Source organism: Macrobrachium nipponense, chromosome 5 (genome assembly GCF_015104395.2).
Source record: "Macrobrachium nipponense isolate FS-2020 chromosome 5, ASM1510439v2, whole genome shotgun sequence".
Classification (NCBI taxonomy): domain Eukaryota; kingdom Metazoa; phylum Arthropoda; class Malacostraca; order Decapoda; family Palaemonidae; genus Macrobrachium; species Macrobrachium nipponense.
In genome coordinates this window covers 60,923,940-60,950,530 of record NC_061107.1, presented here as the reverse complement: position 1 = coordinate 60,950,530, position 26,591 = coordinate 60,923,940, and the positions used below count along the sequence as shown (strand labels likewise).

The 26,591-nt window shown below is 36.3% G+C and overlaps 1 protein-coding gene across 1 annotated transcript in view; it reads left to right on the top strand.

The window, feature by feature from the left end:
- The window catches only part of LOC135215796 (protein farnesyltransferase/geranylgeranyltransferase type-1 subunit alpha-like), a 101,407-nt gene that overhangs the window by 22,378 nt on the left and 52,438 nt on the right, over window positions 1–26,591 (top strand). Inside the window, exon 3 of the mRNA XM_064250747.1 lies at window positions 8,559–8,759. Within this exon, the coding sequence (XP_064106817.1) occupies window positions 8,559–8,759 (201 nt within the window). The remainder of the gene's footprint in view (window positions 1–8,558; window positions 8,760–26,591) is intronic.

Genomic DNA, 26,591 nt, shown 5'->3' with positions numbered 1-26,591 from the left:
TAAAAGACATCACTTACAGGCTAAATTAGAACTCCGATGCCTGCCAGAGAGTGAAAAATTTTTGGGCATAACCCTCCCTTACCACCTTGACCTGAATAGGCTATAACTCTGGTGTGATCCGGTGTCTAAAACAGTAAGGGAGGGACCAGCTTAAGCTAGCTTAAATTAAACTTATGATAGCTTAAAATAAACTTATGATAAACTTAAGCATAAAATAGCACTAAATTCCGGAAATGATTCCGAATCGCGGTGGTATCCGTCTCCCGTTGTACTGACGAGATGGGATGGTTAGGTAAATGAGACCAACTGCACGCCTGAGGTCCGCCCGCAAGCGGGGAACCAGCTCCTTCCCTCGTGATCGACGGAGCTCCGGTAAGAAAATAGAGCACCGACAATCCGGGAAGGGGTGAGAGGGCGAAACAGAACTCGAGCAAACATCGGGGCAACGGAGCAACAAAGGAGAGGGGAGGCCAATCCCCCTACCTCGTCACAACAAGCACCGTGAAGCAGAGAGACACGGTCGAACCCAGTCACGTGTCTGTCTAGCCTCCCCTACTCCCTCCTGCATAGGGAGAGAGGGAGCAGGCCCGGGTGGAGCGAGCAAGGAACGGGACCTCCCTCCCCCCAGCTCTATGGGAGAGCGGGAGGAGGGCAGGGTGACTGGACGGCGTCTGGCTGTATCGCGATCACATGGTGACCACGAAACGGTAACACGATAAAAAAACAACGAAATCTATAGCCTAGGGTAATGCAACCAAACTGATCAGCGAGATGCCATCGTAGATGCAACAAAACTGATAAAAGGAAGCAACAAAACTAATGGGGACCATGATATAATAAACCTAGGCTACGATAAACGTTACCAGACGCCCTAGGCTAACCAAATCAAATAAAATCACATAAAATACTTAAATCAAAATCAAAGTAGGGGAAATAAAGTAGTAGGAGAAAAATCCAGGAGTGTACGACTAACCCGAGAGAAAGTCTACCACTCAAAGCTAGCCGGGGCCGATACTAAGAGCTATGGCTAGGGTCTGGATAGAAGAGATAATGCCTAAGCAAGGTAAAGAAAGAAATGCATGCATGACATAAACCAATGCAGGCTGGATCCCCTAACATAATATAGATAAACAGGAATAGAGACGTAAAATCAAAGGGAAGGTTCTAGGTATGGGAGACCAAGAACGAAACCCGCCACGAGGCAGAACAATGCCGCCATGCTTCCACGGCCGAGAATCAGCAATTTATACCTAAAAAAACGGCAAATACTGACTCAAGGTAGGAAAAAACTAAGTAGGAACCTTCGGAATACTTAACTTAGCTGATGCGATGGCTGAACGCTCCATTGGTAAACAAAATCCTCGAAGAAAGGGGCACGAAAGCACAGAGACAAAAATTACATCTGGTCGGGTTCGTGCTAACTTAAAGGATGGCCACCAGAGGCGCGGCAGTCCCTAGCGTGGGTTGGAGTAGTAGTAGTTTCTGCCCCGTTCTGTGGGTCGGCTCCCCTCTTGTGGGGGTTTTGTTGTGGGAGATTTCTATTGGCAAGAGGTTCGTGGTACTGGTCTCACTCGCCCTAGTGTTCATACCGACGCCCTCTTGGAGGGTGAGCGAGTCAGTTATACTGACCTTTTTCTTTATTTTGTTTATTCTCTGGTATTTGTTAGTTCATTTACCTTAGAAATAATGGATTAAAGGATATTTCGCGCAGCGACACGAACTGAGCCCAGAAAAAGTAAACGTATCTTTAAATAGGCTTATATTATTAGTATCAACAAAACATTTACTGGCATGAGTCAGAGGCCGTTTAACGAAACGAACACTTCTCTGTCCTTAACTCGGAGCGTCGGAAGACGCCTCTCTCTCTCTCTCTCTCTCTCTCTCTCTCTCTCTCTCTCTCTCTCTCTCTCTCTCTCTCTCTCTCTCTGATCAAATTACTGGATAATGTCTCTCTTTGGATACTTGGAATTTGCGTTGTAATCTAACCAGAAACTTCGTTTTGTTATTATTACTGGAAACAAGCAATGATTTTTTCATTATTTGCGCTTTTGGACTGTTAAATGTAAACTTTGCGCCGCAAGCTAGTATGTATTCATTTGCTCGGAAACTAGTTCCGCATATGAGGCGTCACTAAAAAACATAGAAAAATACGACATAAAAAGTGTCGAAAATCATCATAACCTCAAAATTTTTGTTGTAATCTAACCAGACACTTATTTTTATTAATACACTGTGCTAAACTATAAAGAATTTTTATCATAGTATGCGTTTTTTAAAAGCATCATTAACTAGGAGGGTCGGAAGCTTCAGCGTCGTAACCTCGGAACAAGCGTCGTAACCCAGGACGGATTTTTCCATTGAATATTTAAGAAAAAGCGTCGTAACCTCTGAACGTCGTAAGCCGGAACCGTCGTAACCCGGGGACTGCCTGTACATGTACTTGGATAAAGCTAAGTCATTACCGACAATAATGTCAACGCCATCAACGGGCAAACTACGACTGCTAGTTTCACTTCTCCTGACACTCCTGGACTTTCCAAATTTACCTTCAACAAAGGTCAAATAACACAAGTGTTTGGAAATCCACCTAACATGACTATTTCTTCCTAATTAGGGAGACAGCAGCTCCGGTGTCCCGAAGCAAGACTACTTCTCTCGAATCTCCTCCTCCAAGAGAGGAAACTACACCTTCTGACAGAAATTCCCCATAAAATTTCCTAGTTTCTCTTATCACATCATCCCTACTTGAAGGGTTAACTAGAGACACTGGTTTCTTAACATCCTTCTTTTCTACTGCACAATTTCTTGCTAGATGCCCTTTTTCATTACATTGGAAACAAGTTAATTCTGAGCTACTAAATGCCCATTTATTCTTACAAACCTTAGATGTTGACCAGGTTTTCCACATGCATAACAGTAATAGTCACTTTTACTCACATTGCTATTTACTGCTTTGTACTCTACCAGACGAAGGATCATTTCGGTTCTTACTGACACTTAAATTATGAGTCAAACTATATTTGTCTGCTAACTTGGTTGCTTCTGCAAAAGATACTTCTCGCCTATCTTCTGTATAAATCTTAATCTCAGGATACGTTATCTAACAATACTAAGTACTTCAGACCATCAAAATCATCAACTTTAGCAGAAGTTAACCAATCACAACACAGCCTTTCTAACTTCTTACCATATCCTACATATGTAATATTCTCGTCCCTTCTCAAACTTCTAAATTTCTTACAGTACGCCTCCGGTACTAACCTGTATGCGCTAAGAACAGTTTCTTTCACAATATCACAATCATCACATTCCTCCTTATACATGCAACTATACACAGTAAGCGCCCTACCACGCAAAACTGACTGTAAATATAGAGTCCACGTTTCTTTAGGAGAACCTACTCTTTCCATTAATTTCTCAAAACACATACATCTTCCTCATCAAACTTTGGTACTATTTTCAACACTAAACTAAAACCCAAACCATCAGCTTCATTTTCATTCTCGCCTGTCTGACTGTTGAAAGTACTTTGCTTTAACCGAGCGATTTCCAACTCATGCTTACATTCTTTCTCTCTTTCTTGTTGCTGCATTATCATTTCTCTCTCAGGTGCTCTTTCATCTCTCTCATACTTTTCTCTTTCTGTCCTTTCAACATACTCATGGAGATCATTCCCCTCTAGACCTAGAAGCTTACCAGACTCAATAAACACTTTCATCATCTTACTCATTCTGGTTCTTTCTATATTCTCTCTGTTTCAATCTGTTACAGTGCCGAATATCCTGGTCTTTAGGTCGCCAACTGTTACGGATCGAGATCCACTGAGGTTCTTTATTATATAATAAACAAAAAGGATTCAACACCAACAATTGAAACTTGGGATACGAATATAGAAAAGGGGGGAAAGCTCCAAAAAATAAACAGAAACCTTGAAGTTTTATTTACAAGCTTATTAACAAAGATAAATGCAGAATGGTTCCTCCTATTTACATAACAAAATTAAATCTGACAATATGTAAAAGGGGGAAACAGTGCGGTAATGAAATACTTGCTGGCCAGTTTTGCAGCTGATGTGATCAGAGCTCGAAGCGAGGGCTTTTTATCTTCGTACTGCAAAAAAGAATGCCTTAGTGTTGAAGCTTGAAGGGTGGGTTACTCCTCAAAACCCACTTGTAGGACTTTTCTTCTCTGAAAGGGTTACTCGACATTGGGATCTCTCTCTCTCTCTCTCTCTCTCTCTCTCTCTCTCTCTCTCTCTCTCTCTCTCTCTCTCTCTCTCTCTCTCTCCATCTATGGACTTCACTTTTTTCAGTTCCCACCCTCTCTCGTGCATCCTCTTCCTCTCTTAACCTTCATCTCTTCCTTCTTCTCTTATCTCTGATGATCTGATCTCTACTTCCTCAGGGTCACATATATATGTGTCGATCTCGGGGCAGGGCTGAAAAGGGCAGAGCTAAACCAGCGAATGTCACCATCCCTAGACAGGAACTTTTTAGAAGGTTCTTGACGAAATGTTACATCATAATATGCAGTGTTTTAAACGACGGCCACGTGTTGGAGTACTACAACACACCGAGTATTGTCGAACAATCATAAGAACAGACGCCTCCAACATGTGCAGGAATACCTCCTTACTGCAGACCTACTCGAAAGAAAATACATTTTCCTTTCCTTTAATATGTTTCTTCACTATAGAGCGATTACCATGACATAGAGCACCAAATGAAATTAAAGATCCTAGTAGAATAAGTAAAACCTCCAGATCACCAGACCCAGCTAAGTGGTTAATTATTACAACACATGGTGAGAAAGACAACCTTTTCTAGGTAAGCCAGAAGATCGGCAATGTTGGGAGTCCAGAAGTAACTTGCTTTGGGCATAATACGTAGTTTTTTAGTACATACCAAGACAGATGTTCAGTTGGTAATGCTCTTCAATTTGAAGCTTGATCCCGAGGGTATGATAAAAGAGGTAAAACCTCACAATAACTTTAGTTATGCGAAGGGTGTTATCTTTAATGAAGGCTTAAATTAAATGGACAAGGAAGAAATTTTAGGAATGTGTCCAGATGTGGTTTGGTAGGTGTTCAAAGTGCCCTGCTTGTCTATGCTTATTTTAACATTTGTAAGTTCTTTTTTGCCATCAGACATTGTTCTTGACAGTGAAATTCTAAAAGTTTGTCCTTATAGACCGAGAGTGCTCCAGTGCTTTAAAGGTTTTGGTTTTGGACACTCCTCTTAGGTTTGTACTAGGAATAAACTTTGTGAATTGTTTGGTAAGCTTGAGCCCGAGGAATGTTTTAGACTTGTTATTTGTGTGAACTGTAAGGTTGAAGATATATGAGAGGATGGTCAATGCTCGATTTGTGTGGTATTTGGAGTCAAAGAATCTTATCTAACCAGCAGTTTGGCTTTAGGAAAAATAGAAGTACTTCTGACACTTTGATGTTCCTTACTCGGGAGATACAGAATGCTTTTGCCATGCAAACGTAGACTATTGCAGTGTTCTTTAACCTAGAAAAAGCCTACGACACTACCTGGTGAGGGGGTATCCTTATGCAACTTGTTGACTAGGGTATTGTGGGTAGTATGTTCTATTGTCTTAAAGATTTTTGTCAGATTGTTACCTGAAAGTAAGAGTGGGCTCTTACATTTCTTCTGCGCTTACCCTTAAGAAGAATGGTTACCTCAGGGAAGCGTCCTTAGTGCAATACTCTTTAATGTAGCTGTCAATGGTCTACTAGAACAAGTTCCTGTCGGGTTGCATGATCTGGCCTTTGCCAATGATTATGCAATAATCTGTAGTAAGTCTACACGGTATGGGCCAGTGCTAAAGGGTTCAAATTTTCACCAGAAAAAACCAAAGCTATACGATTTTGTCGATTAAGAAGAGTGGAAGAGATCCCTACGTTGTTTTTAAATGATTCCATTTTACCTTATAAAGATTGCATTAAGTATCCAAGTGTTACATTTGATAAAAAATCAACTTTTACTCACCATGTTAATGAAGTTGTGTGTAACATGAAGCTTCATCCTAATATTTTTAAAGTTGTGTCAAATTTTAATTGGGGGGTGGATTGAATCACCCTTTTGAGGATGTACCAGGTTTTATGCCTAAGCAAAATTGAATATGGTTGTCAAGTTTATGGTTGTGTATGCAAGACAACACTGCAGAAATTAGATGTTGTCCATAATATGGCTTTACATATTTATACTGGAGCCTATAGAACTTCACCAGTGGAAAACCTATTTGTTGAGTCAGGTTTTCCCCCACTACATATCCGTAGGGAGGAATTAGGCTTTGAGATGCATATCAAGAGTACTTACGCCAAAGCTGAACCCCAACTATAAGTACAGAGCCCCAAATAGACCTAGACTTCCAAAGCTGCTTGAAGTTCGGCTAACAAGCTCTGCCAGGGAGGTGGAATTACTTCCTCCTGCAGTAGCTGAAATTTCACCCTCAAAGTTTCCTCCTTGGAATAGACCGAACTTAGAGATCTGCCCAATTAGGGACAACAGGAGCAACAGATCTGGTGATCAGTTGAAAGCAAGTTTCTTGGATCATGCTTCCGAACTTGGTGATTCTTATCATGTATGTACTGATGGCTCGAAGGGTTCTGATGGTGTTGGTTGCTCTGTAGTGACAAGTGACAGTATCATTAAAAAGAAGCTTCCATCTCATTTCTCTGTTTTTACAGCTAAACTGCAGGCAGTTCTGACTGCTCTTAAATATATTTTGTATAGTAGTTCTTGTGCTAACAAGGTTTTTACTATTTTTACCGACTCTTTGAGTGTTTTATCCTCTTTTAGAAGCCTGGTCTCTTACCACCCTTTAGTGCAAGAGGTACAGGATTGGTTTTATCTTTTAATTAGTAGAAGAGGTTTTTCTGTTAGGTTTTATTGGGCTCCGTCCCATGTTGGAATTGTTGGGAATGAGTGAGCTGACGTTGCAGCTAAGGCTGCAACTAGGCTTAGGCACATTTCGAACATGGGTGTCCCTGTTTCTTATTTTAAAAGCACCATTCAATTTCATTGTAGAGACCAGTGGCAGGTCCATTGGTCTACTTTAGATAATAATCTTAAAGTTTATTAGGCCTTCTATTTATCCTTGGCCTCATAGCCGGATGGATAGAGGGTCCGAGATAGTTTTAGCTAGATTGCGTTTTGGCCACACTAAATATACTCACGGGTATCTAATGATGAGTGGAGCGGATTGGCAGGTTCCTCGCTGCTCCACCTGTTATGTGTATTTGACTGTGGTGCATATTTTAGTGGAGTGCCCTCATTTTGAAAATGAACGTAGAGCTTGTTTGCTGGCAAATAAACTCTTGCCAATATTTTTGGTGAAGTTGCTCAGGCAGAGTAAACTGTGACATTTTTAAGAAATATTAATCTTTTTTTACGAAACATAATTTTATTCTCAATTGTGTTAGGTTTCTTGTTTGACTTTTATGATTGAATGAATTGCATGTTAGATTGGTTGTGTGCATGTTTGTATGTGTGGTAGTGTTTTTTTTATTTTAGTTTTATAATTGTATTTATTTTTCAAAAATATATATGCGCTGAATGACCTCATGGCTCTGACACTTGGGTATGTGCCATAAATTTTATAATCTAATCCAATAAAATGAAACAATTGATTAGCAGATCTTGTACAGATTTTCCATCCCGTCCTAGGTTTAACTTTTGACCACCTCTTCACTCTTTAGAGGCGTCTAATGAAAGTGTCACCAAATGTCACACAAAAGTTTCGTATTATATGCAAGGCTTTTATATTTATAACCAATAAAATCTTTACAATCTGTTTTAGGTCATTTTTCCTTCTTTTACTTAGAATGCTACTGTTTTCTGGTGTGGATGTCTGCATCTGCCAGAGATTTATCTCTTTTAGATAGAGTAGATTGTGGTGGTTGATGTTTCTTAACATTAGCAATTATGACTTCATTGACAGATTGGCTCTTTTTTTCCATAACTTGTATTGTAACCGAGATCTTTCACATTCACAATTGATCCTTGATCCCCTTTTCTTGCCAAGAGCAACCAGATTTGCTGAACAGGAGCACCAATACGTAGTAAATGTACCTCACTGTTGAACTTCTCAATTCCAGAGCTCCTTTATTCCTCACACTGTTGGACTGAGGAACAATCTCCCTGAGGATATTGTTCAGTTGGAACTTCAAAAGTTCAAGTGAAGATGCAATGCTTTACTACTCTTAATAGTTCTCTTGTCATTTAATAATTTATTTTTTATCTATTTATTAACATAATGTTTTCATTTTTAATGTGTGATCTATATTTGTTTCCCATTACCTCTGTTACATATTTCTAATGAACACCATATTTTTTGAAAGGTTGAATTTCAAGTCAGTTGCCCCTGTGGGCTTGTTCTGTATGAATAGGGTTTACCTTTTGAATAATAATAGTATTAGAAAAATTTACCACCTGACATCCTATAAAGACTCTCTCTCTCTCTCTCTCTCTCTCTCTCTCTCTCTCTCTCTCTCTCTCTCTCTCTCTCTCTCTCTGGTACAATGACTTAAATGATCTTTTGTTTTACAGAATTTTTGATGGTGAGCTTGATTTTGTAGATACTCTGTTAGAAGAAGATGTGAGAAATAATTCTGCATGGAATCAGCGCCATTTCACGATAACACTAACAACAGGATTCACTCCTCAAATTGTAGATCGAGAGATAGAATATGTGAAAAATGCCATTCCAAAGGATATTGGTAATGAAAGTCCATGGAGTTATTTGAAAGGGTAAGTTTGGCTTTCATTTGTACTAGAGAATCTTGGTAATTTTATAATCAATTTATTCTCCAACAGTTTTTGCATATTCTTTTAATATTTTTACAATTATCATCATCATTCTGTTCATCCACTTTTTCACTTTTGATTTTATTAATAAGACAGATTGGGGAATCTTAACCTGTGTATTCTAAGGGGAATTTTGATAACGTAGTTGCTGTTTCGTCCTCAAAGGTTTTACCTTCCATGGTGTGTGCCAGCACCCCATGGTGATCAGACTAATATTAAAGAAATATCATTTAGCTTGGTCTTTTAGCCAGGTATTATGCCATAATGATAAACACTATGACAAGTGATAGAGTATAATGGACTCAATGAAGCTGTGCCCAGTTTCCTACATCAAAACTTGTAGATGTCACTATTGCTCATGCGCACCGGCCATCTTGTTTCATGATCGGGTCAGTTAAAAGACCAAGATCCAGTATTCCTCTGGTCAACACAGAAGTTGATCTATTCAGCCAGGGCTCCTCTATTTTGAGACATTTTTCTTTGAGATTGCTCTCCAGCAATCTTGGAATCTCCGAAAGTTAAAAGTTAAGCGCATATTTTTAAGATTTACTTAGAACATTTAGGTTAAAAACTGTAGAACAAAATTTTGTTGTGAGAATGGAAACTGTTTTTTTTTTTTTTTGGCCATCCTGTGGTTGTGGAGCACGCGGTCGGCGCGATACATGATCCGGGCTAGCGTTCTTTATGTAAGCGAAAATTGCTTACAAAATTTTGTCATTCTTTTTGGAAGTTTTTTGGATAAAGAAGTACTCCACAATATATTACTAATTTAGTTAATCTTTTCAGATAATGGTGTCTACAATTTTCTAGTCAGTAGCCTATATGAGCTATTAGCCTAGTCGATTTAGTTCATATAATTTTAAACTAGGATAGTTAGTATCAGTAGCCCATAACCTAAGAGTGTATATTAAAGCGGATTAAATAACCCTGACTAGTAATTACTTAATATTTCAGTGATAAGTGCCTAGAAAGAGATAAACAGGCTACACCATTTTGATTTTATTTGACATACATATTTAGTAGGACCGAAATAAACAAAGCCAGGTAATTCCTAGTGTTGTGGCGGGATCACAAACCCAAAAACAAAAAAAACTCAAAACACGTGTACTTACCAACTACTTCTTGACACACTGAGGGGAAGGAGCTGTACTGTCCACTGGATATGGCCATTGTAACACACAACCAACAACAAAGACAACAACCAAGAACCACAACTCAACAACACAACACCCAAGGACCCCAACCCCACAACTCAACAGCACAATAGCAAACAAGGAATACAACTACAACTCAACAACACAGCAAACAAACAAGGACTACAACCACAATGAAAGACCACTGCACAAACAATCACTAACACACAAAAATATCAACATAAAAAGGCAACTCACACACCCACTAACAACATCAAGAAATCACAATAGCTCACCAACAACAACCCTCAACTACTCACAACTATACCAGGAAACCACAATAGCTCCCCAACAACAACAACAACCCTCAACTATAACAACTCACATACAGCTCAACAGAAACTCACAAGCACAACAGATCTGACAACACAGGCACAACAACTCTAAAGCAAACAACATGAAACTTAACTACTAAACAACAAACAAATAACACACAATTCAACTGACCATCAATGCCTTCACACTTCACAGACTGCTGCTGACACTACTGACCATCACAGGCTCTGATTACAGACTGACTCCTCGGAACTCTAATCTTAATAACTAACTCCAACTGCACCAGCAGACAACCCAGAACTCACCAACAACCAATTCAGTTGTTAACCATCCATCCAATTTTATGGCCCTGTTCTCTCTCTCTCTCTTTTTCTCTCTCTCTCTTTCTCTCTTCCTCTCTCTCTCTCTCTCTCTCTCTCTCTCTCTTCACAAATACATACCACACGATCTCAACAGCAATACAAACCATGAAAACTTATCTCTCTCTCTCTCTCGTCTCTCTCTCTCTTCTCTCTCTACAAATACATCACACGATCTCAATCAGCAATCCCAAACAAAACCCAATAAACTGATCTCTCTCTCTCCTCTCTCTCTCCCTTCTTCTTCTCTTCTCTCTCGGTCTCTCTCTCTCTCTCTCTCTCTCTCACACACACACAAGGACGTTGTCAAATAGAACTCCCATAACTCCTCCATAGTGTTAAGTGGTAGACCCTTACTGACACTGTTAGTCTAAATCAGGGCTCTCCAAACTATGGCCCGCGGGCCACATCCGGCCCGCCACATAATTTCATCTGGCCTGGCAAACAAATCTCTGTGTGGTGGCCTTGAAAAAATAATTACCGCACGATTGGCATCAGAATGTGAATGGATTTGGAAATTGGCATTTTTTGCAGATCTGACAGGTCATATGAATCAATTGAATCTGAAGTTGCAAGGCAAAACAAATTTGATCAGTGACTACTTTGTTCATGTCAAGGCATTCAGAACAAAACTTGCGCTACTTGAAGGCCAGGTGAAAGTTAAGAATTTTGCTCATTTTCCATGTTGTGAAAAATTTCATGCAGAAAGTAAAGTTGAATTTCCTTCTTCATTTGCAAATGAAATAATTTCAGAGTTGAAAAAACAGTTTCAGGAGCGATTTGCTGACCTTGATGCCAAAGCAAATGAAATCAGGCTCTTTTATAATCCATTTGACTGCTATGCTGAAAATCTTCCAACTCAATTTCAAATAGAAATTATTGATCTTCAGGCAGATGACAGACTGAAAGATAAGTTTAGAGAAGGAAATCTGATTGAGTTTTATAAATGCCTGTAGCCAGATCAGTTTCCAAATTTGATAAAGTTTGCTTGTAGTTTTGTGTCCATTTTTGCTACAACATACCTGTGTGAACAAACATTTTCCAAAATGAAGTATGTGAAATCTAACTGTCGAGCAAATTTGTCTGATGATCATTTGAAATCAATTCTTACAATTGGCTCATCTAATCTGGAACTTGATTTTAATGAAATTTTGAAGTCAAAACGTCAGTATCATTCGTCACACTAATTTGGTTGCATAAAACTAAAGGCAGGAATCTATTTAGTTTACCCTGATTTTTTCCAACAAGATATGTTTTAATTTTTCCATGTTTATATTGTAATATTTGAGGAAATTAAATTACTGACACTGATTTTTTTTCCGGCCCGCATAAATGTGGGAAATATATAATGTGGCCCTTACATTTAAAAGTTTGGAGACCCCTGGTCTAAATTGTTAGCCTAGAATACATATCCTAAGGCTAGTCGAAAATTGGCAACAGGTGCCAAATGTGATAGTAGTCTAAACTTGGAGCTACATTTAAAGTGGTGGTTTTAAATAACGTAAAATTGAGTGTTGAAATTCCAATTCTAATTAGTTACTCTGAGTTAGGCTTAGAGTAAGTGTTGATTTACTTGTAAGGTAAAATAACCTAACGTGTAGGTTAGTATTGATATAATGGTATTACAGGCAGTCCCCGGGTTACGACGGTCTCGGCTTACGACGTTCCGAGGTTACGACGCTTTTCAATTATATTCATCAGAAATTATTTCCAGGGTTTCAACACATGTTCCAGGGTTACGACGCATGCTCCAGAGTTATGACGCCTACAAACGCTGATCTGGCAAATGAAATATGACACCAAAAATGCAAAATAATCAATATTTGAAGGTTTTTTATTTTTTTTTATTTTTTTTTTTTTTTTTTTTTTTTTTTTTTTTTTTTTTTTTTTTTTTTTTTTTTTTTTTTTTTTTTTTTTTTTTTTTTTTTTTTTTTTTTTTTTTTTTTTTTTGAAAAATGGAATAAGAATGCAGTTTAGTACATGGTTTTGAATGCACCCAAAGCAATAAAAGTAAGGTTTTCTTAGGGTTTTTGACGATGTTCCGGCTTACGACGATTTTCGGCTTACGACACTTCTCAAGAACGGAACCCCCGTCGTAACCCGGGGACTGCCTGTATATAGGCTACTTTTATCCGTAATAATAACATAATAAAAGTATTTGAGGCTTAGCAAAAATGTCTGTTTGCTATGACTTAGAATCCTAGACTATATATATATATATATATATATATATATATATATATATATATATATATATATATATATATATATATATATATATATATATATGCAGAAGCCAGGTACTATGTCGTACCTCTAAGTAAATGGGGATACAATCCACAATGAAGAAAAAATAAATTTCCTCTTGTAGTTTAAAATATATATTTCTGTATAGGATTAAAGTTTTCGACCATCAACTGTGGTCTTGTTCACTAAAGTGTTGATATGTCACCTCAAGGAACTAACAAGTAAGAGCACAAACATTTGAAAAAACAACGGTTAGGTAACAAGCTAGTTCATATTATGAATGATCAGGCGGTTGAGCCCCTCCGTTCTTTCCAGAATTCGTCTTGATCTTCGTGGGGGAATGTTTCTATTGTCAACTGCTTGTTCTTATGGTGGTTTGGTGGGTTTGTTGGAGAAATGACCTGAGTGGGAGTAAACAGGAGAGGAAGCAGCATCATTATTGGCACATATATTTTTCTAAAGTTTGTAATTTCCCTTTTCCTACATATCTCTTCACAATAGCTGTATTTTCTGTAATGCCAGTATTTTCCTGCAAAGGTCTTGTTTAATGAAATTAACGCCCCTTCTACTACTCGTATCAAAGTCCGGTCGTTACATGCAAAAACAACCTTTGTACCTTTAAAATTTATTGCGTGGTTTTTCTCCCATGTATGTTGCGCAATTGCACTGTATGAACTTCCCCTTCTGCAAGCAGTAACGTGTTCTTCCCTTCTCTTATCAATGGAACGTCCGCTTTCTCCCACGTAACATTCATTGCAATCACTACAAGGTATTACATATACTCCTACATTCTCTCTATTACTCGGGGGTTATTTTAATGAGTTTTTCTTCTTGAATTGTACTGTTGTACTGAAAAACTACGTTGAAGCCGTTCTTTTTTTCCTTTAAGCTGCCTAGAAAATTTATTAAGTTTCTCTATTATAAGGAAGAGCAAGAGATGCCTTAAAATCTGCCTTTTCAGTTATATCATGAGGGGCGTAAAACATCGATCTAGCTTTAGATACAGACTGTAGTATAAAAAACTTTGGGTAACGCAGTTTAGTAAAACTATCTACCAAGAAATTTATTTCGGCGTCAATGAACTGGGGATCACATATTCGGTATGCTCGAAAAAACAAATTGGTTAAAACGTTGTGCTTACTTTCGGTTCATGATATGAAAAGTAATGAATATAGGTGGGTTTGTGTGGGTGTTCTTCCTATACACACTGAATTTAAAGTCACTACTCACTGTGTCTCTATGAACTACCATATCTAGAAAGGGAAGCCTATTTTCCATTTCCTTTTCCACTGTAAATTTAATAGAGGGCAAAAAACCATTAAGCAACACTAAAAACCTATGAAAGGCTTCCTCGCCGTGTCTATAAACAATAAAAACATCATCTACATACCTAATCCAAATTTCAGGCTTGATGTCTTCCGGTGGTGTGTCAACGTAAACCTTTTCGAAAAATTCCATACATAAGTTAGCCAATATAGGGGAGAGAGGTGAGCCCATCGGAGACCCCGGATTTTTTTGTTGATAGAACGAACCATTAAACTCAAAAATTGTAGATTCAATGCAAATGTTAATCAAATGACAAAATTTATCTATGTGCATAGGTGGCTTGAAAATATTATACGAGGCTAATTTCTTCAAGTTGTCGAGCATGAAACTCAGTGGTACATTTGTGAATAAAGAAACTATATCTAGATATAGTTTCTTTATTCACGAATGTACCACTGAGTTTCGTGCTCGACAACTTGAAGAAATTAGCCTCAGATAATATTTTCAAGCCACCTATGCACATAGATAAATTTTGTCACTTGATTAACATTTGCGTTTGAATCTACATTTTTGAGTTTAATGGTTCGTTCTATCAACAAAATCCGGGGTCTCGATGGGCTCACCTCTCTCCCCTATATTGGCTAACTTATGTATGGAATTTTTCGAAAAGGTTTACGTTGACACACCACCGGAAAAGACATCAAGCCTGAAATTTGGGTTTAGGTATGTAGATGATGTTTTTTATTGTTTATAGACACGGCGAGGAAGCCTTTCTAGGTTTTTAGTGTTGCTTTAATGGTTTTTTTGCCCTCTATTAAATTTACAGTGGAAAAGGAAATGGAAAATAGGCTTCCCTTTCTAGATATGGTAGTTCATAGAGACACAGTGAGTAGTGACTTTAATTCAGCGTGTATAGGAAGAACACCCACACAAACACCTATATTCATTACTTTTCATATCATGAACCGAAAGTAAAGCACAACGTTTTTTTTAACCAATTTGTTTTTTCGAGCATACCGAATATGTGATCCCCAGTTCATTGACGCCGAAATAAATTTCTTGGTAGATAGTTTTACTAAACTGCGTTACCCAAAGTTTTTCATACTACAGTCCTGTATCTAAAGCTAGATTGATGTTTTTACGCCCCTCATGATATAACTGAAAAGGCAGATTTTAAGGCATCTCTTGCTCTTCCTTATAAATAGAGAACTTAATAAATTTTCTAGGCAGCTTAAAGGAAAAAAGAACGGCTTCAACGTAGTTTTTCAGTACAACAGTACAATCAAGAAGAAACTCATTAAAATAACCCGGGGTAATAGAGAGAATGTAGGAAGTATATGTATACCTTGTAGTGATTGCAATGAATGTTACGTGGGAGAAAGCGGACGTTCCATTGATAAGAGGAAAGAAGAACACGTTACTGCTTGCAGAAGGGGAGTTCATACAGTGCAATTGCGCACATAACCCAAAAATGGGGAAAAAGAAAAAACCCACGGCAATAAATTTTTTTAAAGGTTTTTACCAAAAGGGTTGGGGGGGTTTTTTGGGGGGGGGGCATGTAACGAACCCGGTCAACCCCCCCCTTTGGAAAGAACCGGGGGGTAAAAAAAGTAATAAGGGGTGCGGGGTTTAATTTGTTCCAAATTAAACAACAAGAAAAAACCTTTTTGCAGAAAAAATACTGGCAAAAATTTTTACTAAAGAAAAAAAATACCAAAGCTTTTATTTGGGGGTTGGGAAAGAAGATAATTGTTAAAGGTAAAAAGGGAAAAAAAAATTTACAAAACTTTAAAGAAAATAAATAATTTGGTGGGCCCAATTAAAAAAAACTGGGCTTTTTTGGCTTTCCCCCCTCTCCCTGTTTATTTTACTCCCACTCAAAGGTTTCATTTCTCCAACCCTAACCCTAACCCAACCCCAAAACCAACCTAAAGAACCAAGCCCAAAGTTTGAAAAAAAAACAATAGAAACAAATTTCCCCCACGAAGATCAAAGGAAACCGAAATTAAAATAATTTATAATTATTATAATAAAAAATAAATATATATAAATTAATAAATTTTAAAATATTAATTTATTATATTAGTACATATATCTTAATATTTTTTATAAAATATTATAATTTATTTTCAATATTACCCATTCTAAATTTATTATACAATATTTAAAATATATATATCATATATAATCATAATATACATTAAAATATATAATTATTATATTTAGACTTAAATAATTTAATATATAACAAATATATATATATAAATTATAAACATATATAAAAATTATATTACAATATATTATATAATAGCATATATTAATTATAACAAATATTAATTATATTTCAATAATTTTATACATATATAAAAATACATTATTAATATAACATATATAAATAATTAATATATAATCAATTATAATAAATTAAAAATATTAAAATACCATATATATATTAAATCTTGTTATATAATTATTAATGTCATTGTTATAAATAAATTATCTTTAATAAATATTTTATAAATTTTATTGTATATTTAATTTAATTATGTAAAATATAAGTATGTTAATTTGCTTATAAATTTATTGTTAATCTATGTTTAATTTTAAATATTATATTGAATTTGGGTTTAAAAAAATATTTAATGGTTTTTAAATATTTAAAATATAAATTAAATAAAAATTATTAAAATTATATTTAAATAGTTAAAAATATGAATTTAAAATGTGGGGTTTTTAATATTATGTAAAATTATATATTATTAATAAAAAATATAAAAAATAATATATTAGTTTAAAATTAATAATTCTTTATTTATATGTTATATAATGTTAAAAATTAAATTATTAATTAAATATAATAATATTTCTATATAAAAATATTAATTAAATTAATTATCTCTCTAAAAATAATTATATGTTAAATATTCTATATTTATAATGTAGTTATAATATTGTTTCAATTATCTGGTTTTTAAAAAGTAATAATAATATTAAATAATTATATCTTATGTCCTATTATTTGTTTTTTATATATAATATATGTTTGTTCTAATATTATGTATTATATTTATCTTTAATATATGATATTAATTAATACTTATATATCTAATATTAAAAAAAAATTAAATATTATGGATTTTAATAATCTTATATGTTAATTATTTATGTTATGCTATATAATAATTTATAATAATAATATATTCCCTTTTAAATAAAAATTATAATTTAAAAATTAATATTATGTTTTTTATATTATTCTGTTAAAATTTCTAATTGTATGTTAAAACCTAATGGTTTAATAATGTTTTTAAAGTAAATAATTCTATTGTAATTATGTATACTGTATAATATTTTTATTAAGTGTTTTTTAATAAATATTAAAAATAATAACTATTATCAAATTAATATTTAATTATTATAATTATAAAAATTTGTAATAAATAATAATAATATATAATAATGGTAAAAAATATGTATAAATATAATAAATTATATTATAAAATTAAATTATTTAAACTAATTTTTCTTTCTAATCTTAAATATTAAATTGTAAAAGAGCAAATTTACTTCAAGAAAGAAAATGCCCCCTAAAGACCATTGGAATTTTAGTTAAAAAAGATTTTTTTAAGTTTAAAAAAAAAAATAAATTTTAAAAAATTATGGTAAAAACGAAAAAAAAATGAAACGGAAAAAAAATCCCCCCCCCCCAAGGTTTCCTTCACCTTAATCTTTTTTTTTTGTTTTTTTCCAATTTTCAAACTCCCCAAGCCTTCTCCTCTTTTTCTCCTTCTTCCCCCTTTTCCCCCCTCATCTTTTCTCCTGCTTTCTCCCCCTCCCTTCCTTTCCTTCCTTTTCTCCCCCCCTTCTTTTTCCTTCCCTCCTTCTGCCCTTCCCCCCCTCTTATCCCCCCTTCCTTCTCTCTTTTCCTCGTTCTTCTACCTGGGTTGAAAAAGAATGAAGAAAAGCATTTTTTTCAATGGGGTAACAAAAACGGGTAAATGGGGGTAATAAAATAATTTTGTAATAATTTTTAAATATTTTTTTTCAAAATGATAGGAAAATTTAACTTGGGGGGAAAAAAATAATAAAATAACTAAAATTAATCCTAAAATTAAATAAAATAAAAAAATAAAAAATTTGGAAAAATAAATAAAAAAAAATAACTGGTAAAATTTTAACAAAAAATCAATCATGTTTTTTGAAAAAAGGTATTTTTTAACAAAAAACATTGGCTTCATACGAACTCTCTCCTTCCCCTCTTCCTCCCCCCTTCCCTTTTCCCTTCCCTTCCCCTCCTCCTTTCTTCCCTTTCCATCCTTCTCATCTCCTCCTTTTTCCTTCCCCTTTTCCCCTTTAACAAGGAGAAATTGGGGTTTTTAATTTTTTTTACATTTTTTTTTTTTTTTTTTTGGAAAAATTGGAAATGATTTTTAAAACCTAATTTTTTCCCCCTAATTATCAAATAATTTAATTGTAAACAAGGCAAAATTAATAAAAAATAAAAAATTTTTCCCCATTAAAAAGCTTAAAAACTAAAAAAAGTGGGGGGAAATTAGCCAAGATTTTAACTTTAATAAAAAAAATAAAAATTTAAAAATTTATGTTTTTTTAAAGAAAAAAAAAATGGAAAAAAAAGAAAAAAAATGCAAATTTTACCCCTTCCTTCCTTTTTTCCCTTTTTTTGGAAAAAAACTCCGCAGGGAAAGGGCCCCCAAGGCAAAAGAGGGGGTTTGGGAACCCCTTGGGCGGGGGGTTTTTTTCCCCCCCAAACCCCCCCAAACTTGGTTTTTGCCCCTCTTTTTTCAAAAAATTGAAAAATCGAAAAAAATGTTTTTTAATTCACCCCCTTTCTTCTTTCCCTCCTTTCCTCCTTTTCCCTTCCCCCCCCTTCTCCCCCTCCCCTTTTCCCCTTTTTCCTTCCTCTCCCTTTCTTTCCCTTTTTTAACTGGGAAAAAGGAATGAAAGAAATTTTTTCCCCCCCTAAATCGGGTTTAAGCAAAAAATGTTTTTTTTTGGGTGTTTGTTTTTTTTAATTAAATTTAATTTTTTTTTTTTTGCCAATAATGAAAAATTAATAAAATTAAGTTAAAAAAAAAATTAAAAATAAAAATTTAATTTTCAAAAAAAAAAATTCCCATATGGGGTTTTTTTTTTTTTTTTATAAAGGTAAATTTTTTAAATAAATAAGAAAAGTAAAAAACAATTAATTTTTTCTTATTCCCCATTTTTTCCCCCCCCCCAGTTTCTTTTAAAAAAAATAAAAGGCGAATAAAAACCCCCTCCCCCCCCCCCCCTCTTTCCTTCTTCCTTCATCTTTTTCCTTCTCTTCTCCTTTCTCTTCCATCTTCCTCCTTTTTCTCTTCTCGTCCCTGTCCTTCTCTCTTTCCTTCGTTTTTTCCCTAAATCTCTCTCTTTTGCCAAAATACGAGATAGTGGGGGTTGGTCCCCTTTAAGTGGGTAAAAGATCATTTCTCGCCCCTCCCTTTTTTGTGCCTTTGGGAAAAATTGTATGTAATAAAGGCTTGGGGTTAAATCTTTTTTAAGGTAACATTTAAACTAACAATTTTTTTTGGGTTTATGGGAAAAAATGAAAATAATAAATAACAAGCACCCGTAAGTTTTTGTTTAGCAAAATAAATAAAATTTTAGTTTCTTGAAGGAATTTAATACCCAAGTAAAAACAATAACCATCGTGCCTTCCTTTTCTCGTCTCTCTTCTCTTTTCCCCTTCCTTCCTCTCTCTCCTCGCTTTCCCTCTCCATCCTCTTTATCTTCTTTTCTCTCTCTCTCTCTCTTACTTTTAAAACTTACGTTTAAAATTGGGGCTTTAAAATTTTGATTTTTTTATCTTTGGGGTTAGTAATTAAAATAAAATTGAAAATTTTATTGGCCATTAAATAACCGTAATTTTTGTTTCAAATAAAATTTAATAAGAATTAATTAAAAAAAGATATGGATTTTTTTCCCCTCAAGTCCCTTTTTTTTTTTAATCCACCTTGGAAGGAAAAAAACGTGGGTGGGGGTGGGCGGAAGGTTTGAAAAATAAGATGGGAACAAGATTTTTTTGGACCAATATGGTTTTAAAAATTGGGGGCGGAGGGGAAAGGAAAGGTTTCAAAGAAAAGGGTTTTTAAGGGGAGTTTTATTCTCTCTTCGCCGAAAAATCTTCTGGCTTCTTCCTTCTTCTTTCTTCCGTTTTCCGTCTTCATTACTCCTCCCGTCTTCTTGCCCCCCTCGGCAGTTTTCCGTCTTCTTCATTCCCCCGTCTCCATCTCTCCCTTCTTTTCTCTCTCTCTCGCTTCCCTTTCCCTCCCTCCAATTAATTTTTATTTGCCCTTTTTCGTCCTGTTTCTTCCAAAAAAAGAAAAAAAAAAAAAAAATTAAATTAATCCCCATAAAATTTTTTTTCACCTCCCTTTGACCAAAATTGGGGGGCTTTTTTCAGGATTATTATTTGAATGGATTTTTTTTTTTTGCCCCCATTCCCAAAAAAACTGGTCCAACTCAAACCTTCTTTCCCTGTTCAGGAGCTTTTTCTTTTTTTCTGTTTTTTTATTTGGGGGCCCCCCTTGGGTAAAAAGGGCCAATAAAAAATTTATTTTTTTTTTTTATTAAATGGTGGAAAAAAATGTTTTAATGTTTAAAAAAAACGAAAAAAAAAAAAAAAAATGAAAAAACTTTTTTTGGGGGAAAAAAATGGAAAATTTTTATTTAAAATTATTATTTAAACCCCCCTCCAAAAAAGAAAATTTAAAAATGGCCAGTGTAAAATAAACCCAAGCTGGTTTTTTCCCCCCCCCCCCCCGGGGTTTTTTTGTAATTTTTTTTTTCCGGGGGGGGGGAAAAAAAATTGGGCCCGGGTTACCCAAAAGGAAAAAAAAAAAACCCCCCCGCCCCCCGCCTAAAAATTAAAGTTGTAAAAAAAAGAATCCCCCACGAAAAAATTTTTGGCCTTTTGGGTCCCTTCCCCTCGCGTCCAAAAAAAAAAAAAAAAAATAAAACTCCATAAAAAAACCCTTTAAAAAAGCTTCTCCTTAACCATTGCCAAACACCAACAAAGTAAGCTAAAAAAAGGAACCAATCCCTTTTCCCAAAAATTCCAAATTAATAAAACAATTAAAAAAAAAAAAACAAAATTCCAAAATTTTTTATGGTTTTTCAAATAAATTAATCCCCTTTTTTTGGGAAAAAGTAAATTTAATTTAAAATTTAACCTTGTTTTAAAAGTAAAAAAATTCCCCCTTAAACAATTTTTTTAAAAAATGGTTATTAACAAATAAAATACGGTAAAACCATTACGTATTTTATGGGTTTTTTACAAATACTGGCAAATGAACTTTTTTAGTTAACGTTAATGTGGAAAATTTAATTCCAAAAGTTTTTTTCCCATCATAAAAAGTTTAATTTTTTCCCAGTCCCCATGGCCAATTGTTTTTTTTTCTTTTTCATACTGTTTACTATTTGAGACATCCATTTTCTTTTTACAAGGGAAACAAATGTATGTGAAATCACAAGCGATAGAGAGAAAGAACAAAATTTGTATGAACATTAAACAATTGTTTTACGCTAGTACAACATATGTAAACCGGGTACTCACCAGTGATGATTAAAGATGATGATGATGAATTAGCCGTGCAGTCCGGTGAATGACGATGAAGATATGACTGCACAGCTAAGCAGAGGAGTTACATATCCTCTGAGGGCGCCTCTTCACCTTCAGGAGGCGCTTCGGGAGGCAGTGACTCAGGCGATTTGGGAGGCACTTCTTCAGGCGATTTAAGAGGCACTAACTTCAGGCGATTTGGGAGGCTTTGGAGGGTCTTTCTTCGTTCGTGTGATGAACATTGTGATTGGCAACTGCTTGCCGTTGCTTCTTCATGGTGGTGAGAGCTTGATTATAGGGCTCCAATGCTGTGTCTAGAATATTAGAAAACTTCAAGGAGCGCTCCATGTGAGGATCCCATGTTGCGACAAACTCCTGGAGGTCGTTTACCATTTTTTTAACTTGGGACAGGCATTCCAAAGTCAGGCCCTCCTCCTCCTCCTCCTGATCCTCTCCTGAGCCTGGAGTGTCTTCTTCCTCGCTGGCGGACTTCGTCAGCTCTTCCAAGTCTGGTCGGTAAGGGGGTCAGAGTGGGCATCAATGAGGGGTGCCGACTTCTTCCTCGGTGATATCGTCAAAGCCCTCACCACCAAGAATTTTTGCCAACTGGACTGCCTTATTAATGGCTGAATGCTGGATTTCCTGGGGAGAAAAGCCTGTATAATTATGGACACAGTCTGGCCACAACTTACTCCAGCAGGCATTCAGTGTCTCCTTCTTCATGTCCTTCAACGACCGGTCAATGACAGACAGACATGTGGCAATCGTGAATTTACGCCAATAATCTTTTCAAAGCGTAAAATTCACTGTCACGGTCCATTTTGCATCAACAAGGTGCTGGAGGGAGTTCCCGGTGTAGAGTGCCTTGAAGGCATGGATGACGCCCTGATCCATAGGCTGGAGGAGAGAGGTTGGTGTGGGAGGAAGGAACTCAAGCTGGACTCCTTTGGAATAAAGATCGAGAGGGTGGCCACCAGCGTTTGTCCATTATCAGCAAGACCTTGAAGTTGATGTCCAAATCGGGCCAGGTATTGCCTAACTTGAGGAATGAAACTCTGGGTGAAACCAGTTTTTTTACTCCGCCGTCCAGGAGTTTGGTGATCCAGGCCTTGGGATTAATGCATCCAGAAGACGGGGCAGTAACGCCTTGTTCTTGTTCTTGAGTGCCTGGGATTTGCAGCCTGTAAAATGCCCGGCCCCCTGGTTTCAGCATGAAACCAGCCGCATTCCGCACATCAAGAGGGTCACCCTGTCCTTTTGTGCCTTGAATCCGGAGGCTTAGCTTCATCCTTCATAAGGTACGTCTGGGACGGCATTTTCTTCCAGAACAGGCCAGTTTCGTCCATATTGTGGGGGGGGAACCACCTGTTCTTGGGTATTTTGGATTTTGCGGCTGCCTCTTTGTCTGCAGATGCAGCTTCCCCATGTAGGGAAACAGACTTAAGATGGAACCTTTTCTGGAACCGGTGGAACCATCCTTTGCTAGCCTGAAATCCTTGGGGAGCTGAGGACGGTCCCGGTTGTGGTTCTTCTTCTTCGTCTTCATCTTCAGGAGCTGGTTCTCCAAAGCCCAAGAATTCCAACATCCCTTCTTCATCGCCTTCCAGTGCCTCCACATCTTCGGCTTCGGCTTCCTCTTCCTTCACCACCTTGTGAAGCAGTAGGAGTTGATAGCTGCTGGTAGATCTGTCGTGCTTTTTGGCGTATGATGTTGGAGTCAGGGGCACGTTCTTCTTCCTGCAGTCCTTTATCCAGAACGCGAGTGCAGATTCCATTTTCACAATGGTTTGTCTCTCACTGTGGACACAGCCTTTGCGGTGCCATAGAATGTCATACTAACACTTTTTCTTATTTCATTTTCTTTTTTCTTTCTTTATATATCTAACTGTTGCTCTCATTCACTTTGAAATGGCGGCCGACTGCAGCGTAACTTTTTCCCTCCTTCAACATATCGAGAAGTTTCACCTTCTCGTCAAGCTTCATTACGGTCTTCTTTCTTTTAGCTTCTTGGCCAGAAGCCTTAGAAGGAGCAGGGCGCTTTTTAGGGGCCATTTTCGGTACGATGCACACAGAGCTTAGCGTTAGCGTTCGCGTATACCCGTAAGTTTCTGCGCAGTAAGGCTGCTGGGTACTAGATGCGCGATAACCACAATTCCATCTCCGCGAAATGGGGCCAGGGTTCAACCAATCAACACCAAGTGTACAACCAATGAGTGACAAGGAAAATTAATGCTGCTCCTGGATTGGCTGCTGTGCAGACAACAGCCAATAGCGTTTTAAATATAATTTCGTTTGGGTACTGCTGTAAGAAGGCATCACGGCATCATAAGATTTGTTTATCTGCGGAAAGTTGGCTTGGGTAGAGCATCTTTTAAGAAAACCCGACTTTGTTACCGACATTTTGCTGTTTTTATATGAAAGTATTACAGAACTGTAATATTTGAAAATTAATAAAGCTTTTTTTCATCATAAAAATTTATTTTGTCACGAAAATATACTCATTATGTACGAATGAAAAATACACGTACATGTACATACTGCGTGCCGCAGACAGAAAAATACGTACCCTGCTACAAATATTTATATAATCATTGTCTTACGTACTTTAGATATGGTCTGCATACTTTTATTATCATCCTAAAACAATTTATGTATGTACGTACATACCTATTATAATTAGAAATCATCTTAAAAAATTTAATAAAATGTACAGCCTGCACAATGCGTACCCACCCAATTGACCCAATACGTATTTATGTAAGTTCAATGGCAGTGTTGCTAAACTAACGCATTTCACGCTAGATCTGGAATTTTCAGATTTAATCTAGCACCATTGTTTTCCAATTTGCGTGGTCACGTAATCCTAGAGATTTTTTATGATTATCTAACGTGAAATTTGGCGTGTTATCGAAGGTAATGAACAAATTATTAATAATATATTAACACAGTGGTGCTTAAAAATCTGCCCTGACGCCAATTTTACAAAAACAACAACTGTCACGTGTGTGACACACCTTTGAATGTCTTTGAGACAAACCCTAAGGCTATAATTATAAGATTAGTATAGGGGTTGTTTTTCATTTCCAGGTACTGCTTAAATCGCTTTCCTACATCCGCCCTGCCCTTGATCTCTCTCTCTTTTCTACATCTTACAGTTATTCAAGCGAGAGTTTTTTTTTATGGGATAACATAGGCCCTCCAATTGCCTTTTCATCTGGAAAATATTTATTTTGTATACAATTGCCTTTCTCGGCTGTGAAGTTGATGTCTATCTGTGGCTGTGAGATGACCAGGAATGACATGTAAGTCAGTGTCAAAGTAACTCTACACTTCAGTCAGACCAAAACTTTGTTGCCATATCGTATTCAAGCAATACATATTCTGTTATTGTTTCCTATCTATCATTTTGTGTGTGAGAGAGAGAGAGAGAGAGAGAGAGAGAGAGAGAGAGAGAGAGAGAGAGATGGCTGTACATATAATGTTTATTTTCTCAGTTGCCAAACTCACTCTGTTATGCTTTATTTCATATTATCTTGCTCACCAATTTATACCTACGATATTTTTATTCAATTCATTACATTAAGATTTATAAGGAATGTCTAATAAACAGAATAACCATATCATTATGAAATGTCCTTGTACGAATAGTAAACACATAAGAATTCGCATCCGCGAATAGCCGGGGATGACCGCGAATAATTATGTATATGTTCCACAGAGAAACCCGCGAATGGGCGAGTCCTTCCGCGAATAATTTCTAGATAGGTTCCAAAGAAAAATCGGTGAATCAGTGAGTCCGCGAATCCGGAGAACGCGAATACGGGGGGTCCACTGTAGGTTAGTAATTTTAGGTATATTTGAAGTAGGATGTTATTAAAGGTATACATTTGGTATCTGAACTTTCAAGATAGGCAGTTACAAGCATTTTTAATGGTGGTTCTAACTATTCGCGGGTTTTAACTATTCACGGGGGTGTCTGGTACACATACATCCCCCGCGAATACGGGGGGAACACTGTGTATATACAGGCGGTTCCTGGGTTACGACGGGGGTTCCGTTCTTAAGACACGTCGTAACCCGAAAATCGTCGTAAGCCGGAACGACGTTCTTGAAAACATGTCCACAGGGAAAATTTCACTACTAATTTGCAATTTTTCTTAGGGCCGTATCTCTAAAATTATCACTAATTTACTTTTTTTCATGTGCAACACTGTGTATTCACAAAATACTGTATATTTTCATTAAAATACAAGAGAGAGAGAGAGAGAGAGAGAGAGAGAGAGACCGGAGGAAGAGAGAGAGAGAGAGTGAGAGAGAGAAGCAAAATAACTCCTTAGGTTTTCAATAGATTGAAATGAACGTCTGTTAGGCAACTTTTCCCCCTCCCATAAATACATATATTTCTCCAAAAAAGAAAAAGAGAAAGAGAGGACTGTGCAATTTATGTTTGTCTGTCTATCAATTCTTTTGCTGAGAGCGAGAGAGATAAAAGGAAGAAATAGAAACACCAAATGTATGACAAGTATCTTGTGGAGAGAGAGAGAGAGAGAGAGAGAGAGAGAGAGAGAGAGAGAGAGAGAGAGAGAGAGAGAGAGAGTTGTCCTTACAGTATTTAAAAGAGAGAAATGGAATGATTATTGTATTTAAAATATATCGGATATGAATTTTGTACTTATAGTATTATTGGATTGGAAATGTAATGATAAACTTATTACATACGCGTCCATGAAAATGATCTCATCTCAGTTAGAGAGAGAGAGAGAGAGGAGAGAGAAAGAGAGAGGAGAGAGAGAGAGAGAGAGAGAGAGAGAGAGAGAGAGAGAGATTACAT